This window comes from Mus caroli, chromosome 4, assembly GCF_900094665.2.
Source record: "Mus caroli chromosome 4, CAROLI_EIJ_v1.1, whole genome shotgun sequence".
NCBI lineage: Eukaryota > Metazoa > Chordata > Mammalia > Rodentia > Muridae > Mus > Mus caroli.
Window position 1 is genome coordinate 57,054,345 of NC_034573.1, and position 17,289 is coordinate 57,071,633.

The 17,289-nt window shown below is 45.3% G+C and overlaps 1 protein-coding gene across 7 annotated transcripts in view; it reads left to right on the forward strand.

Moving 5' to 3' along the window:
* Positions 1 to 7,412: 7,412 nt before the first annotated feature.
* The window catches only part of Znf618 (zinc finger protein 618), a 169,374-nt gene continuing 159,497 nt past the window's right edge, over positions 7,413 to 17,289 (forward strand). For 4 of the 7 annotated variants that reach the window (XM_029476684.1, XM_029476686.1, XM_029476687.1 and 1 more), the window contains exon 1: positions 7,475 to 7,545. In XM_029476684.1, coding sequence (XP_029332544.1) covers positions 7,513 to 7,545 — 33 coding nt within the window. In that variant the 5' untranslated portion in view covers positions 7,475 to 7,512. Of the gene's footprint in view, positions 7,546 to 17,289 lie in introns of all 7 variants that reach the window. The other 3 variants (XM_021160790.2, XM_021160791.2, XM_021160792.2) reach the window with 1 other exon arrangement.

A 17,289-nucleotide genomic window follows, 5' to 3' on the forward strand; every position in this document is an offset into this window, starting at 1 on the left:
TCCCTCCCTCCCTTCCCCCTCTCTTTCTTTCTTTCTTTCTTTCTTTCTTTCTTTCTTTCTTTCTTTCTTTCTTTCTTAATTTTTGAAGTAGCCGTGTGTAGCCACAGTAGGATACAAACTAGGAATGTAGTCAAGGGTGACTTTGAAGTCTTGATCCTCCTGCTCCCAAATGCTGAGATTATAGGATGTACCACAATGTCTATTTTATGCAATGCTGGAGATCCACTCCAGGACTTCATACATGCTAGGCCATCACTCTATTTACTGAGCCACACCCCCAGCACCAGATTATATATTTAAAAAATATTTTTAACTGTGTGTGTACATGTGTGTGCACTCGTGCGCCTGTGGTGTGTGTGTGTGTGTGTGTGCCTGTGTGCAGGTGTCTGCAGAGTTAGAAGTTATCAGATCTCCTGGATGGACAGGTAGATGTGAATGGCCCATTGTAGGAAGTGGGAACTCTGGTCCTTAACCACTGAGCCATCCTTGAAAAAATAACTTTTATTCTCCTGATGTAATTATAGTCTTAGAAGCCGTACTGTCTCTGTTTGCTAATCTAGGCCCATCCCTGGAAGCTTCTAGCCTCCATTACAATCTAATCTAGACCTAGAATATTTTCAGCCTTTAAGATTTGCTGCTTCTAGCTCTTTCTGACCTCTGGCTGGCTGGTTCAACTCAGCTCTTCTGGCTCAAACTCCTTTCCAAGCTGGCGTCTCTCTCAGTCTCTGAGTGAATTTTCCTGCTTAACTTCAAACTACCTTTGGCAATCTGTCCTAGTCTTCTGGCTCCTTCTCATTCTCTGGCTCTTTCTGTCTTCACATGTGTCTAGGCTGTTCTCTCTGCAACCTTCTCTTTATAAGTGCCCCAGTAAAACTGCCTTCTCTATATGTAGCCTTTTTTCTCTGTCTCTTCTTATCAGAGTTGGGCATATCCTACTCTGTCATATCTTAACTCTGATTTGTCACTTTGTCTGCCACTCAATTAGACATCACAATCAAACATGGGTACTTCGTTCTACAAACTAACTTTAATCTTCGATGTTTGGGATTAAAGGTGTGTGCTAAGGGTATGTCTGTATTCCAGCCAGAGGGATTAAAGGTATGTGTTAAGGAATGAGCCATACCACAACTAGAAACAGGTTTTTCAGTAACTAACACACTCTCAGGGGTCACAATGTGATCAAATATCCTGTAGCACTCTCCAGCTCCAGGCTGTGTGTTTGGGGCAGGAATCCCATGCAAGTGTCTGTTGTCAATGGTGCGACTAGGAAGTGCATATTTGTCCTAGTCTCCTCATCTGTACATTGGCAACAGACCTGACTGGTTTCATGGCTAAAGTGTCCTTTCAGACATGTTCCACCTTTTAGAAGTTATATAGATAAAGCCACCAAGATCATTGTTATTATTTGTATCACTGCTGGTAACATTTAGGATAGAGCTGTATGCTGGCATTCATGGATTTCCTAACTCTCATATAATACATGCACCTATCTATCCTTCTGTCCGTCTATCCTTTTGTCCATCTATCCTTTTGTCCATCCATCTATCTATCTATCTATCTATCTATCTATCTATCTATCTATCTATCTATCTATCTATCTATCTCTACCCCAGTTTAATGGGTTAGGGAACAGAGGCTCAGGGCAGTGATATCATGTGCTCCAGATCATACATTTAGAAAGGGGCTGAGCTGGGGCTGAAATCTAGGTGTGTCAGGGTCCACAGTTTCATCCCTATACAAGCCATGGTGTTGGCTGTCCCACTCACAAGCTTTCTGGGAGCAGAAAGATCAGATCAAAGCCTCCAGCTGACACAGGAGAAAAGTGGTGGATGAGGTTCTGTCACCTTTAGTATTTTCCCTCTTTCCTGTGGCCCAAGTTTATCTATATTCTAAGATTAGAAAAATTAAAATCCGGGTGAAGTTGGCAGTAGGGTACACGGTCTACTGGACTTGGGAGTTCTTCCATCAACTCTGACTTTGTGACTTGGCTAGGTGACTCTGCTCATAAGAAGTGACTCCACCCCTTCCAATCAAGGACCTGCATTTCTTTATGGCTGTTAAAGTAAAATGACTACTTTAAGCCTTTAAATAACGTTGTGTGGTAGGCACCCTAATTTGAAGATTTAACAGATGAGAAAATTACGATACTTATGGTGGTGAATGTTGAAGTCAAGAGAGTACAGGTTTGTCTGCAGGCCTATTGAAGAGACCAGAGATCACTAGGATGCTGTGTGGGATGATAGATGTCAGGGAACAGGTGCCTAGAGCATCAGATGATGCATACACACAACACACTTTAGCGTACAGGAACAGGCTGTTCACACTCAGTCTTCATCTGGTACCAGCGTGACTCCCAGCCTGAAGAGCCTTAGTCCTGAATCTTCATTCTCTCTGATCTTTCCACCTGGGCACAGCCAAGGCCTTGGTACCTGTTTCCCTGGAAACTTCCCTACCATGGCTGCAAGGATGCCTTACTAGAAAGTAAGTTACCACTGGTTGATCTCAGCCCCTTTTGAACTTCTTTCCCCATAGAGGTGAGGAAGGAGGGGGATGAAAACAAGAAAGGAAGAAAATTCCCAGAGACATGCAAGAGGTTTGAAAGAACTGGTTTATTTCTGTCAGAGTCAAAAGAAGGTTCTAGAGAAGAAGCAGGGACACTTGGGCAGAAGTCAGTCTGGCTACTGCATGCTTTTCTTTGGTTTAGACCTTACGCCTCAGCTTCCCCATCTTTAAAATGGGGACAAATACCTCCTCTTCTCACCTCAGATAAGTGGTCCATCTGCTCAGAAAACACTTATTTGAAAACCTGTTAAGGGATATATGAGACTGGGCTGTGAGGTTCCCCAGCACCCTTGCTGGTCCTTTCCAAGAAGTTTGCTCTCATTCCTCAGACTTTGATTCCAGAAGCTGTTTGCTAGTCTCTGTCTCCATTCTGTTCCATGTCTCACAGCCTCCAGCCTTGCTGCGTGGGAGTTTTCCTCACCAAGACACACCCACTAGGCTTTAGCCAGGCCTCCAGGTTCTATGTAGGACTTGTCTATTTCCAAAACCTACCTGTGGTGAGCTTGGCATATGTCCTTCACTGTTTCCACAGTCTCAGCACCGTAACTCCTGAATGTGGACAGGCTCCAGCAGGAGAGCTTTGGGGAGCACCAACCCTGTGTAGCAGCCCTGGACTGGACATCTAAGGGGGTTCTCCAGCCCCTTCACAAGGGTGCACTGGACCGGTCTGTCCAGTGCCACGTCCTTCCTCAGGGGATGTCTCAGGATGATGTAGGCATTGACTGGCTCTGCCCTCTCCTTGGTCATGGATGGTTTGCACCCAGTGACACCTGAATCAGGCCTGGCCAATCACAGTCTCTCTTAGAGTTTGGAGTGGTGCCCAAATATACCTGTCAGCACCTGTTGGCATAAGCAGACCTGTGGGTAACCATTTTGACTGTGAACCCAGAGAGGCAAAGACAGTTTCTCTCTCTCTCTCTCTCTCTCTCTCTCTCTCTCTCTCTCTCTCTCTCTAGATGTCAAGGGACTTGTGTCCCAGTCTGTTCTGGCTTCATTTTGCTTCTGGCCCTTGGATTCCACAACCCATTTCCTAATTCAACAAAATAACACTCTGTTTTTAAACTTGTACGAGTATGTGTCTCCCAGTGTGTAGAGATCAGAGGACAACCTCGTGTGTCGTCACTCACCTTTCTTTTCTCTTCTTCTTAGGCTAGGTCTCTAACTGGCCTGGAGCTTTCTGAATAAATTGGGTCATGGCCAGTGAGCCCCACGGAGCCTCACGTCTCTACCTCCCTAGTGCTGAGAATAGTGTGTGTGTGTGTGTGTGTGTGTGTGTGTGTGTGTGTGTGATGTCAGTGCTTGCTTTGTTGTTGTGGTGGTGGTGGTGGTTGTGGTATTTTTATTTTTTTAATAGGTTTTGGAACACAACTCAGGTTCTAAGCAGTTTACTGATGGAGTCAAGTCTCCTTTCTAGCATGATTAATTTCTATTGATTATATCGAAAAAGAGGGCTCACAAGACTGGTGGGGCTTTATAATCCCATTGGCCAGAGACAGATCGTAATGGTCTACCCGACTCATCCCTGGCTCTGGCCTCGACTTGGTGATCTCAAGTAGATAATTCTGGCCTCATCTTCAAAATGACTTTAATGACACCATCTACTTTATGACGGGTGGGAGGGTGGGAGTGCCCTGAGGCATAAGTGAGAAACACAGGTTAACTTCCTAAAATGTGTCTAGGAAGGCAGCAGTCTCCATACCAGCCAAGCCAATGGACTTCCTGCCCCTCATTCTCCCATACCAGGAGGCCAGGGTCACCCTGCTGGGAAGGATGACTCCCTAGAAATCACACCATACTCCAGGTGTTTTGGGTACAGAGAGCTGCATGTGGGAGAGTCAGATGTTTCCAAACTTTGATAAATGGCTCAAAATGAGGGAGCCTTTGGAGGTGCCTGCTGTACTGTGTATCTTCCTATGGGTTCTTAGATTGACCAGTGTTCGCTGTGCCAATGCAGCACCCAAGAATCTGCCTGTCCCATCACTGGGCAGTTTGGGCCTTGGCCCTGCTGCCCTGACTCTTCTACCTACTGCCTTACTCCAGCCCACTCAGAGGCTCTCTGTGTCAGAATCCTTCCCTCAAAGCCTTCTGTGTGACTTGATTTGCGTCTCTTTGTCACACTGGTCAAGGCACCACTGTTCTCTGCCAGTGTGGGTCTCCAGTGGGTCCTAGAGTGCGGCTTTCTTGCTCCTGGAGGTCCAAAGGCGCTCTCTGAGTTGCACATGTGTCCTGTTTGCTGTGATGCTACACAGTCACTACGGGTGACTGTTGTTTCTGCAGTGGCTTAGGGAATGTGTGGGTTTAATTATAACCTGGGTTTCTTAAGCTTAGATGGCATGCCCTTAGCATCCCTTCCATGGCCTGGGTAAGAATAGCGTGAATCAGAACACCTTCTCTGCGTCTCTGACTCCAGAGGAAAGCATCTTTATACATTGTTGCTGAATACTGGGTTGAGGGGGGCTCTCTGTCAAATGCACTGACAGAATGTTCAGGTCATCTAAGCTTTGGGTTATGGAGAGGCAGAAGGGACTTGCAATGATTCTGGAAAGAAAAGGTTGCAGAGGACCACGGGATTTCACAGGCTAGAGGTGACAGGCAGTCTAGTATTCCCTTTTGGGAAGATACTTTCTCCCTTCAAATGGACATAAAGGTAAAGTTTTGTTTAGTGGTTATTTTCTGGATCCCTAAAACTATGACTTTAAGGACCTGGGAACTCAAACTCCTGCTCTAGAGAGACCCTCTATCTGATGAAGATCCTGCAGGGAGAATCACCAGCCAATCAGGTATAACTTGGAATCATTGCTGTGCTCCTGGAGTGGACCAGGCCCTTCCTCTTTACCTTGTTCAGGTACTACAGTGGTTTGCAAGAGAATGTTTTTAGGGAAGCAGCTGCCAGGACACTTGATGGAAATGTAACGATCAATTCCTTACCTCAACAGAATGAAGTAAGAACTCCAGGGTGAGACCTGCCAATCTGGATGGTTCAAATTTGAGAAGGGCTGGGACAAACTCTTCTTGACAGTTTATCTGCCTCCCTCCATATATACAGTAACTGCTCAGTGAACAGTTACTGTACCCCCCTTTCCTGACTCTCAAAGAAGGGCTTTTCTCTTGATAACCATCCCACTGCGTTGATCTCCTTCCTTACCATTCCAGGGAATCCTATCAGCCTTAGCTTGGGCAGAGGAGCAGGCCTGGCCAGGAGGCAGATACTCTGAAAACAGTTTAAGGCTCTAGTATCTAGGAAGAGGTGAGGCAAGCAGGCAGAGCTTTGCCAGGCTTGCCCAACTGCCAGCTCTGCTTCCCACTTGATCCACACGGGCCTTGGGAGATGCTGCCAGATCTCTTCCAAGAACATACGCGATAAGCAGGGAAAAAGAAATGGGCACTTTTAAATCTCAAATGAATCACTGACTTTGGAGGTTTCTGGATGTAACTAGAAGATGCTGCTTAATGTCTTATGTATTTGCAAGGTTGGGGTTTGAAAAGTGGGGCTCTTCACTGTTTTCTTCTACGGAGGGCCAAATTCCCACAGACTGATTCTTCCAGGAGAGTGGTGTCTTTAAAAACTAACTTGAAGGAAGAAGAAGGGTTCTAAGGGACGGACAGTTCTAGAGCCCTTTCTGTCTAGTGGAGTTTGCTCTTTAAACTTTAAAAAGCTCCTACACATGTTTTCTTAAGGTGGAGTCAGAAAAAGCACCCATTTAACTAGCCTTAATTTCCATAAAACAATTCTATCCTTATTTTTTTTTTTTTCTCAAGGGAAGGGTAAGGAAACACGTTGGTTCCTCTCTCATCTGATACATGGCAATTCTTCAACTTCTTATTCTAAAACTCAACTAGCTGTGGGAGAAGAATCCAGGGGTCTCTCTAGTTTTCATATAGGCCAGGTCTTTCTGATTTATTATTTTTAAATCTATTTTGGGAGTAGGAGGACAGAAACAAACCCTCTCTTAAGTCTTCCTAAGTCATAAAGAGGAAGCTCTCATATAAGAAATATTTTGTATTTTTATAGTTTAGGACTTTTGAAAGAGCAGGCCTCTTTAACCTTTCAGTTCAAGTAAGAGGGATAAGTCAAAATTTTCCTTTTCTAACTGGGGGGAGGGGCTGACCCTTGTTCAACCTTCAACATCTCCTTCCATAGGGTCAGATTTTGTGTTTTTTTTTTTTTTTAAATAATTTTACATTTTTTTGGCGGGGGAGGGTAAAAAAAATGACTTCACTGACATCAAACAGAAGAGAGGCTCCTCAAATAGTAAATTTATATTCAGACTTGCTGGGGGTTAGAGAGGGTCCCCTTGGCCCTCAGTTCTCAAACTTATCTGCGGGGGCGGGGGGGGGGTGGGCTAGGTGCAGCCTAGGCTACCCGAATATTCCCAGGAAGCTTTCCAGTTGCGTTCCTCAAAACTTTTATTTAAAAAAAAAAATCGATCTGATTGGGGGGTGTGTGTGGGGGGGGAGAGCTTGTGGGGAGGGGAGAGGCGTTCCCATTAACCCCTTCTGTCCCACCAGAGGCCGCTCCCCAAAACTTTTCTGTGCCCCCACCTCCGCCCCACGCGAGCAAATGCCCCGCGCGCGAGGCTGGCGCGGGAAAGTTTGGGGGGCCGTCGGCGGCGCGGGGGACCGGCGGCTTTGTGTGAGGCGTGGGGCGTCGCGGAGGCCCGTAGCGGAGGCCGAGGAGAGGCCGGGGGCCCGCAGCGGCTCGGAGGCCGGCGGGGGCAGTGCGGGGCGCGGTGCAGCGCGGCGGGCGCGGGCCGGCGGGGCGATCTGCGGTCCCCGCGGCGGTCCCCCCCGGCGCCCCCGGCCCCCGCCCCCCGGCCCGCGCGGGGCGGGCGGAGGAGGGAGCGGCAGCAGCGGCGGCAGCGGCGGTGGTGGCAGCGGCATTGTGCGCGCGGCGCAGCCCGGCCCGGGAGGAGCAGGACGCGCCGGGGCCGCCTCCTCCCGCACAGACCGATGAGCCAGCCGGACGGCGCGGCAGCTCCGCAGGTAACGCGGGGCCGGGGCGGGGGCCGGGGCGGGGGCCGCGGCAGCCCCGCGGGATGGCGAGCGCGGGCGCCGGCGGGGGGCTCCGGAGTGGGGCCGGGCGGCCGGGGTGAGGGAGCGGCCCCCCGGGACGCTGCGGGGCGCGGGAGACGCGGGGGCGGCGGCCGAGGCTGATGGGGACCCCTCACCCGGCGTCCCCCGCCGACCCCCGCCGCCCCCAGCTCGGACCGGAGCCCAGAAACAAAGCGGCGAGAGCACGGAGCAGCCATTGCAGTTTGGACAATTCACATTTTGCGAAAATGCAACCTTCTTCCAGATCTCCCCCTCCCCCGAAATTTGCAATTTCCCCTTGACCCTCTCTGCTCTCATGGTCCTTGGTGACCCCCAGGAGAGCTTTCCTTCCAGGGCCCCAATCTTTGCAACAATCTTTTTTTTTTTTTTTTTTTTTTAAAGGCCATATTTCCTTCTCTCAATTTTTTTTTTCTAATTTTTCTTCAAACGGTAGTTTTTTCCCATTAAAACGACGCCACCTAGAGGATACTATTTTGTAAATAAAAAAAAAGAAATTAAAATTGAAAAGAAATATTTTTTATTTCTTATTTATTCCAAAGTTTCATCTACAAACTGGTGGATGGGGGAAAGATTCTTTTTTTCTATCTTTTTTGGAGTGAAAATTTTCACTTTGATCATTGAAAGGACATGGAGACAATTTTTATTTCTGAAGCCAAATCCAGATAATATGTAAATGAAAATTAAGCTGGAATTTGAATGAATTCAATTCTTGAAGGGGAGAAAGCAAAAATACCTCCTAAAAGCAAAGGCAGTTTAGGTACCCAAGTTATTTTAATTTGAGTAAAAAAAAAATAGTAATTGGAATGAGAAAGGGGGGGAAATAGTTCAGTTTAGGGAAAGCTGGGAGAACTGGCTTTATGAAGCAATTAGAAATTGTGTTTCATTATAATTTGCGACTTGTTTTGCTCCGTAGGCAAAAATGACTAATTTTGCCATTTGGCAGCGTTCAAAGTTTTTCCATTTCCAAGAAAGAAGGATTTAGGAGAGAAAATAGATCCTAAAATGTTGGCTTTGGACACACCCAAAAATTGTAGGTTTAAATTTTTACATTTACATTTTACTGCATTTAACTCCTGAGATTTTAAAGAAAAACAGAAATTGGAAAAGTTAGAGTGAAATCCTGCCCGTCTTTTTTCTGTTTTTTTTTTTTTGCTATGTTGTGTGTGTGTGTGTTGTGTGTGTGTGTTTTGCTTTGATGGAATAATTATGACTGTTTCCTGATTTTGTTTGCTGCAAGGTCTAGGCATTTCTTGTTTTGTTGTTGTTTTATCTAGAAAATGTCAGGGACCTTTTCTTGAGCAATATTCAATGGAGAAAAATGTCAATTCATATATTGTGCAAACTGAGTAGCCCACAGAATTGTAGGAGAGGCCGCCATTAAAATAAGATATGCATAATTAACATTATTATGAAAAACTAACAGTGGATTCACAGAAGCCCATTTTTTTTTTACGACACACAAGTGAATCAATTGATGGAGATAAGGATTAAAAAAAATCCTTGTTAAAGAGGAGAATTTGTCTTTCTCAATTTTGTTTTCTTGTCCAATTAGAATATTATCATCAGTTCCTTTTTTAAAAATTCAGGTTGGCTTCAGGTTTCTTTGTGATGTGGGGTTGGATAATTCATTAATATTTTGCATTTTTCAAATTTTTTTATTGCTGTCAAAAGAGAAGAAATCCATTAGCCTTGATCATTTGGAGATTGTGTGTGTGTGTTTTGAAGGGAGGGGGTTTGTAACAACAACAGAAAAATCCCACAAATTTTACTGACCCAGTAAGAAAAAAAGGTGGGAGAGAGAATGGTAGAGATGAAAATTCTGATTTGAATCCATCTTCCCTGGTAAGAACACTTTGCTGAAGAAATGAACTGAAACACCAACTCAGCTGTTTCTAGCAGCAAAATTTATTATTTTCTTTGAAAGAAAAACTAATCAGAATACACACAAAAGCCAAACCCAGAGATGCTTGCCTTGGGAATTTGAAAGCATTTTTACAAATAATATTTTATGTGGAGGTTTTGTCCTTAAGATAAATCAAATGGAGGTGAAACAAAAAAGAGAAAAAATTTCAAGGGATAAATATTGACTGGATGGAAATTTGACACAAGAGAATAAGATCTGTTCCGAGATAAAGGGAAATTGGTAATAATTTAGTCTGATTGGATATGCTGATTTTTTTTTGAGTAAAAAAAAAAAGTTCAAAATTTTCAATTCAAAAGGAGTGTGTTAGTAGGACTTGGGGGGACCTTGTAGATGTTGGGGTTGGAGCTATGATGGGTTACCTGGGGTGGGGATAGACTACCCTGGACCCGGGATCAACAGCTAGCGGGTGGCCCTGGTCCTGATGATAATATTCTAATTGGACAAGAAAACAAAATTGAGAAAGACAAATTCTCCTCTTTAACAAGGATTTTTTTTAATCCTTATCTCCATCATCAATTTGTTTCATGGAAACTGGGATTCTGAAGGGCTGCTAATTCTGTGGAATGAATTTAACATTGGCACAGGTTAGATAGTCCCCATCATCGCTGTAGCATTTGGGAAATTTAATTTAATTTAATTAATTTTTTTTTTTTTTTTTTTTTTTTTTTTTTTTTTTTTTTAGTAACAGTCCTTCAGGGCTGACTGGCCACATTCTGACATGTTTGGAATGAGCCTTTTTGTTGTTGTTTTGTTGTTTTCCTTTAAGTGCATAATTAAAATTTCTTCTCTTGAATTATTTAGGGCAATGTCTTGACAGTCAAGGAATTTATAATTTCAGAAGTTCTAGAGGCCTCGTGAGATAGTGGGCTCAAGTTGACCAGGGCTGGAGAAGGATGGACATAGGGATGGATAGACGGATGGGGTAAGGGCGTCTCAGCAAAGGTCCAGGATGGAGATAACAGGTTATCTCCAGTGCAAAGGGATGAGGATGCTCTCGCTCATCTCTTGGTGTAGCCTACAGTCTGCCTTGCCACTCAGATGTCTGCAATCTATTCTGCTGAGAATTTTGTTTTGTTGTCTGTCGTTTTATGGTTTATGGCTAGAAATTGCGTATAATTTGTCTTGTAGATCTTTTTTTTTCCTTCTTTTTTTTTTTCTTCTTATAGAATTGGTTATTGTCATCATGATTGTTCTGAAAGAAATAGAAAAATAGAAGTGCATGCTGGTCCTGTTGGAGGTGGGGCCAGCTCCCTTTTGTTTCTCTTGGAGTCACGGAGGTGAGGTCTGACCTGGGCCTGGTCTCTTCCTCTCTGTGTCTACTCCTTCAGAAGAAGTGTGGGAAGCTAGAAACGAATATAGGAACTGTTTTTATTAGTTCACGTCTGTTTATCATTCTCATATAATATTGGCCAAATTTTTTGGCGAATTGGACTTGAGGGGTGGTAATTTGATGATGGTCTGGGTTATTTTGGTGAAAGGTCATTTTTATTCCCTCTCAGAGTGGAGACTCTTATTAATGTTTTGATTTCTGCCTAAGGAGATTTTTTTTTTCTAATAAGGTTTGAAATTTCAAGGACTCACTTTATAGTTTGACTTGAACCAAGCCAGGAAGAACAGCTAGCTTGCTTGTACTTTGAGCCTTTACACAGAGGTCGAGTTGAACAAGGCTTGCTTTTGCAGGACAGCAAAGATGGCTGGTTTTATGGTTCTAGAAGACACACAGCCCATGGCTTGTACCAGTTGTGAACAGTTGGGAACTGTTCCTGCGTTTGATAGGGTTTCTTCTCCACTTTTGCCTCCGTCTGACTTCAGAATCCTTCCTTCTCCTTTGTGGGCAAGGAGAACTTTCTTGCCCCATTTGACTTGGTGTAGATAAGCTGGCTTTTCACACGCATAGGGAATTCTCAGTACTTGCATGTTATAGCATTTCTTGACTGTTTGTGTCTCCCGGTGGTGAGGAGAAGTGGCTTTGTGGGTTCTCAGGGTTACCTCTTTCAAGGTCTTGCTAAGTGGCCTTGCGTAGATCACTATTTCCTGTAGAGCTGTGCTTGTGAAATGTGTGTTCAACCCAGCTGGAGGATAGGAACACATTGGTTCCTTGGTGATTCTGATTCTTAAGGGGTTGTTGCAGGTGCTTCATCGAAGTATAGAGAAAACTTGCTGAGACCACATCCGGTTTCCCTATTCTGGTTACAGAGGTTCGGAGGTCCAGTGGCATGCATACCTCTGAATTACTATTTCTTAGACTGAGAGTCACTCTCGGTTGGTGTGTCATAGAGTCACTTGGTAAATCAGTCAGACTTAGAGTGGGGGGGGGGGATAGAAGGGAATACAGAGAGACAGATTGTTTGGTTCAATGTGCAAATATTGTCCCATGAAACTTACCCTTGGGGATGTTTGTAATGATGGGAAGTTCTTTTCCAACAGTATCTCGTGGTCAGAAGATTCCTAAACCAAAGGTACCAGACAAATGAACTCGCATGATGTGCTGGGAGTATTTTGAATTTTCTTGTTTATGTTGTGTTTCCTCACTTATTGCTTATCCCCTATGGCTGTAGAGAAACTATGTAGGTTAGGTGCCTTGGGCCACCCACTTTGTACCCAGTCTGAACCGCTTTTCAGGCACCTGGGAATTCTTGGCTGTGTACATCGGGAGGCACCGTCCCTGCTTTCTGGCTCTGACAGGACACATGACGGGTGGGAGGTGGTACCCAGTGCTGGAGACGTGAGGGTGGTGTGGGTCTCTGTCTCGGTAGACCCAGCGCCTGTCATGCTTACTTTGATTTTCTATTTTCTTGTAAGTTTGCCAGAGAAGTCTGTCTGGGGTTAGCCCACGACGTATTTATGTTCTGGTCACTGTGGAAGTTTATGTTTTTGTGTCAACGTATTTCCTCTGTAGTCCCTGAATTGTCTCATCCTTTAGACGTGTCAGAGCAATGTGGTCTAACAGAAATAGAATTCAAACCACAAGTTGCCACCACATATGTAATTTAGCCTTCTCTAGTAATCTATTAAAGAGAATAAAAAGAAACAGGTGGCATTGATTTTTAGTAAAATGTGTTTTTAACCCTGTATTTGAACAGCGCTACTATTTTGACCCGCTATCAATATAAAAAGTAATTAATGTGGCACTCTTTGGGGGGGGAGATATGAGGTATTGGAGATCTGTGAGCATCTCCCTCCAGCAGTGACTCCCAGTTCTGACTGGCAGCCATGTTTTTTTTTGTATTAAGTATTGACATGTGGCTAGCGACCATAGTGGGCAGTTCCAGGGTCAGACCCACATTCTTCACTCTGGTTGTTGTTCAAGTTAGTCTCAGATCAGCAGTGATCTTCAACCCTAGTGGCGTCATTGCTGGGACTTCATCCCTGAGTCCCATTTGAGTATTTCAGTCTCTGGCAGTTGTCAGGCCTGTCTATCCTTATAATCAGTTCTGGTCAGAGTGGACTATGCTTCTCTTCTGTTCTCTTAGTTGAAATTGACAATGGCTGAGAATGCAGTAGGATGTGGCAGGCATGTGTGCACACCTGGACGTTGTGAGTGTGTGGTGTGTGTGTGTGTGTGTGTGTATGTGTTTGTGGGGGTGAAGCTGAGCATTGCATGAGGGCAGTCATTGGAGGTGGGATTAGATAAAGTGTTGTCTGGGAGAGATAAGAAGAAGAGGGTGGGGTGTGAAGAGGGATGAGCTGGGAGGGGTGTCAAAGAGATCTTTCTTATGAGAAAACGTGAAGCCATCAGGAAGTTAACTCAGGTCAGTCCTGAACTCAGATGCTCAGAAGGTTCTGTCGGTCATGCCGTTGGCAACATGGAAAGCTAGGCTCAGACTTTGAAATCCACACCGTGATGTGGGGTGAACTCTGTATCACTGTGGGAAAGTCACTTACTTCTGGGTTTCAGGCTACATCTTCTGCATGTGGAAAAGGGGGTGGATAGCAACCCTGACCTTGAAGGGGACTTTGTGATGAAAGAAAGCGGCTTGAGCAAAAACAGAGGCCCAGTGAACTCCTTAGAGGCTGGCCATTGTATATGAATTGACACTTGATCAAGGAAGGGGCCAGTGGGTCACCGTCTGGGGTGACTAAGTCTTTCCGTCACTATTTAGACTAGTTCTGGACTAGTTCTTTAAAAGGTGAGGTGGCATGTTTTTCTGTAGGGACCAACAGGATACATGCACATACACACATGCACACACACAATGTGTTTTTGTTTGTTTGTTTGTTTTTTTGTTTGTTTGGTTTGCTTTACAACTGTTGGAAGTGAGGCTTGTACGAGGGACCTCTGCATCCTTGTTCAGCAATGCTAAGAGTTTCCTGATCCAGTTTAAAGCCAGTGGCTTAGTCTTTAAAGAGGTGTAATCACACTAAGGCCTCTGCCCGGAGCTCCTTCCTTCATGTCTGTCCCAGAGCAACCAAGGACCTAAAGAAAGTTCCTCTTCAGCAGCTGGAGGTAAAGCTCCTCAAACTCTGAGGATTCAAGACTGAGCTGGTCAGTTGCACATCTGTCTCTCTAGCCAGCTGGTGACTTCCTTAAGGTCGGAGAGCATGGCTTATTCATCTTGGGGTCTGGCAGAGAGCAGAGGCTCAGTAAATATTTGATGACTTCATTTGACTTTTGGAAATAGCTCAGCTGGAATTGAGTCCAGTGAAGAGTGGATGACCAGCTTGGGTTTGGCTATTTGGTTCAAACCAGGGTCTTCTTTGGGAGTCATAAGCAGGTTTTTTGTTTGTTTGTTTGTTTGTTTTTATTTTTTGTTTGTTTGTTCACAGTTGGCTTTAAAGCTCCAGGCTGTCTTGGAAAAAAAGTTAAATGCAATCTTCAGCAGGGTAGGGAGTGGGATTCTTTTGACTTTACATGTCTTGGGGATTTTTAAAGTTCGCTTGATGATATTGTCATTCTTCTGTCCCCACCCCATTCGTATGTGTGTGTGTGTGTGTGTGTGTGTGTGTGTGTGAGAGAGAGAGAGAGAGAGAGAGAGAGAGAGAGAGAGAGAGAGAGAGAACAAGAACAGATGTGCTGGCCTGTAAGTGTGTATATAGAGGCCAGAGGTCCACTTTAGGTGTCTTCCAGCACTTTCTACCCTTTCTTGAGGTGGGTTATCTCCCTGAACATGGAGCTCACAGTTCAGCCAAACTGGCTGGCCAACAAGCAACCAGGATCCTCCTGTCTCTACCACATCACCCGGGGTAACAAGTACAGGCTACTGTCCCTGGCTCTTATATGAATTTGGGGAGCTGAAATAAGGACGTTGTGCTTGCACAGCAAGCATGTCCCCTCCTAGGACAGCTCTCCAGTTCTACAGTATCTCTCCGTGCGCACGTGGGCTTGTAGCCGGGTTGTCATGGGATAGTCTCAGTTGCTCTCTACTGTGTTTATTTGCTTTTTGGCAATAGGAGCTTTTCCATTCAGCTGACTTGGCTGTCCTGAAAACTCCAAGGATCCTCTTTTGGGTTTATAGACTATTATTACAGTTGGCTTTTTTTTTTTTTTAAATGTGGGTTCTAGGGGTTGAACTCTGGTCTTTCATGTATACTTAGCAAGCACTTTACTAACTGAGCCTCTCCCCAGTATCAGGATTTAGTATTTCTCTAGCCTGAATTGGAAGCCAGCAGGAGTCACCCTCCACTTGGCGGAGGTGCAGAGAGTGTGAGTGGGACACAGCCAGCACCTCATGGAGGTAGCGTGCCAGCTGTGCCCGTGTTTGCTTGAGGAGAGTCTTAGCTGCATGCCAGGGGGCCGTTTGGCAAACGTTGGACATAAGGGCCCTCAGACTTCAGCTGGCTGTGTGATTTGATGTTCAGCCAGACCCATTTCTGGTCCAGTTCTGTGTTGCAGATGCCAAACTCCGAGTAAAATTAATGATGGAAAACTGAGGATAATGCTTGTTTGCTTAATTTCTTTCTGTTTTTATATGAAACGTTATCATTTTGACAATTTGTGCCCTACTTCACCAAGGGGGTAGGAACCTCAGTTTAAGGTCAGTCATGTGTCTTTAATCTTCACTTCTGCCTTCATATTTCATGTGTGTGTGTGCACGTGTGTGGACTTTGTGTGTATATGTGTATGTGTATACACGTGTGAATGTGTGTGTACACGTGTGTGTGTACTTTGTGTGTATGTGTGTGTATATGTGTATGTGTATACATGTGTGAATGTGTGTGTGTGTGTACACGTGTGTGTGTGTACTTTGTGTGTATGTGTGTGTATAGGTGTATGTGTATACATGTGTGAATGTGTGTGTGTATATATATATTCATGTGCACATGTGCATAGGCAGGCTCATGTGGAGGCCAAAGTTTGACGTCAGGTGTCTTCCTCAGTTGCTTCTCCAGCCTGTTCCTTGAGACAGTGTTGGGGTTACAGGCGTGCTCCTGTGTGTGGAGTTCATGTGGGCCCCAGGGACCTGAGCTCAGGACCTCATTTGTGTGCACCACGCACGTTGTTATCCACCGAGCCGTCTCTTCTTCCCACACCTCTTCATGTTTCAGAGGTGAGGTGCTGCACCCACATGCTGATGTCCTTTCCACAAACAAGTTGTCACAGCGTATCTGTGGCATACGCTGTGACCTAGAGAGTTCCAGACTCTTTTTATTCCTTGCCTTGGCTGGCCTTGGCACCAGTGCAGAGAGGATAGCCCTTCACCTAGAGAAGTGTCTGGAACTCTGACTTCAGATCCCTTTTCCTGCTGGGTCGTTGTGTGTGTGGCCATCATGTTCTGTGACCTTCTCTGCAAGGGGCAACCAACCCTGTGGGGAAGAGGTGAAGTCTTGAGAATGAGTAGCCCCTTCTCTGGAACTACACAGATGCACTGTCCTCCCCACTGCAGGACACCAGTGTGACATTTCTAAGGGCTGATGGGACAGGTCAAAGTAGGAGGGACAAGGCTTAGTCCTCATTCTATGCATCACTTGATCGTTTGGGAATCTTGGCCAGAGTGCTTATGTCTTTGCTGGTTATTGATGACAGTGATGCTTATAATTGTTGGATGTGAGAAAAACCTTTATAACAGACAAGGAGCTTTCCGTCATCACTGTGCTACCTTCCTGCTTCCTGATGCAGGGATGGTAAATGGGTAGCATGTATACCATCACTTCCAACTTTCAAGACCATGGCAGACATAACTAATCAATCGTGATCTTCTTTTCCTTTGACTTGACCAGTAGCCTCAGTGTACATCTTAGTATGAGGCTCTCTATCACTTGAGTTTAGCATGAGATGTGAACCAGTTTGTCCTTCTGGAGCTAAATCATGTCTCACCCCCCCAAACCCCAACACACAAATGAAGTAATGCAGGCTGGAGAAGGAAAGCCGGGTGATTTGCCCCCCAAACTCAGCAATTAAGCAGAGGTGGGAATCAAAACCTCAGATTTCTTGACTCCACAATGAGTCCTTTCCCTGCAATCTGCACATACCCTGTGTTAAAAGGAATTAAAGCTAATTTGGTCTGGGGAAATAGCCAGAGAATCCTGGCTCCTCCCTTCCTTGTTATAATTAGGCACCCTTGGGGCTGTCATCAAAGCTGGGCTAGATGGCCTGCTTCTTAGCCTGAACCAAGCAGACTGATCACGTTTCAAAGGGAAGGTGCTGGTAGGGCCATAGAGAGGGTGTCTCTCCATCAGTGTGTCACAGTGTAGATGACAACAAGGGGGCATGGCATCTCTGGAAGTGGTGTGGGCTTGTGACATGTTTGTTGTTTGTATACTGAGACCACAGAGGGATGCCTTAGGCCTCTATTGTCTTAATTTACACATCT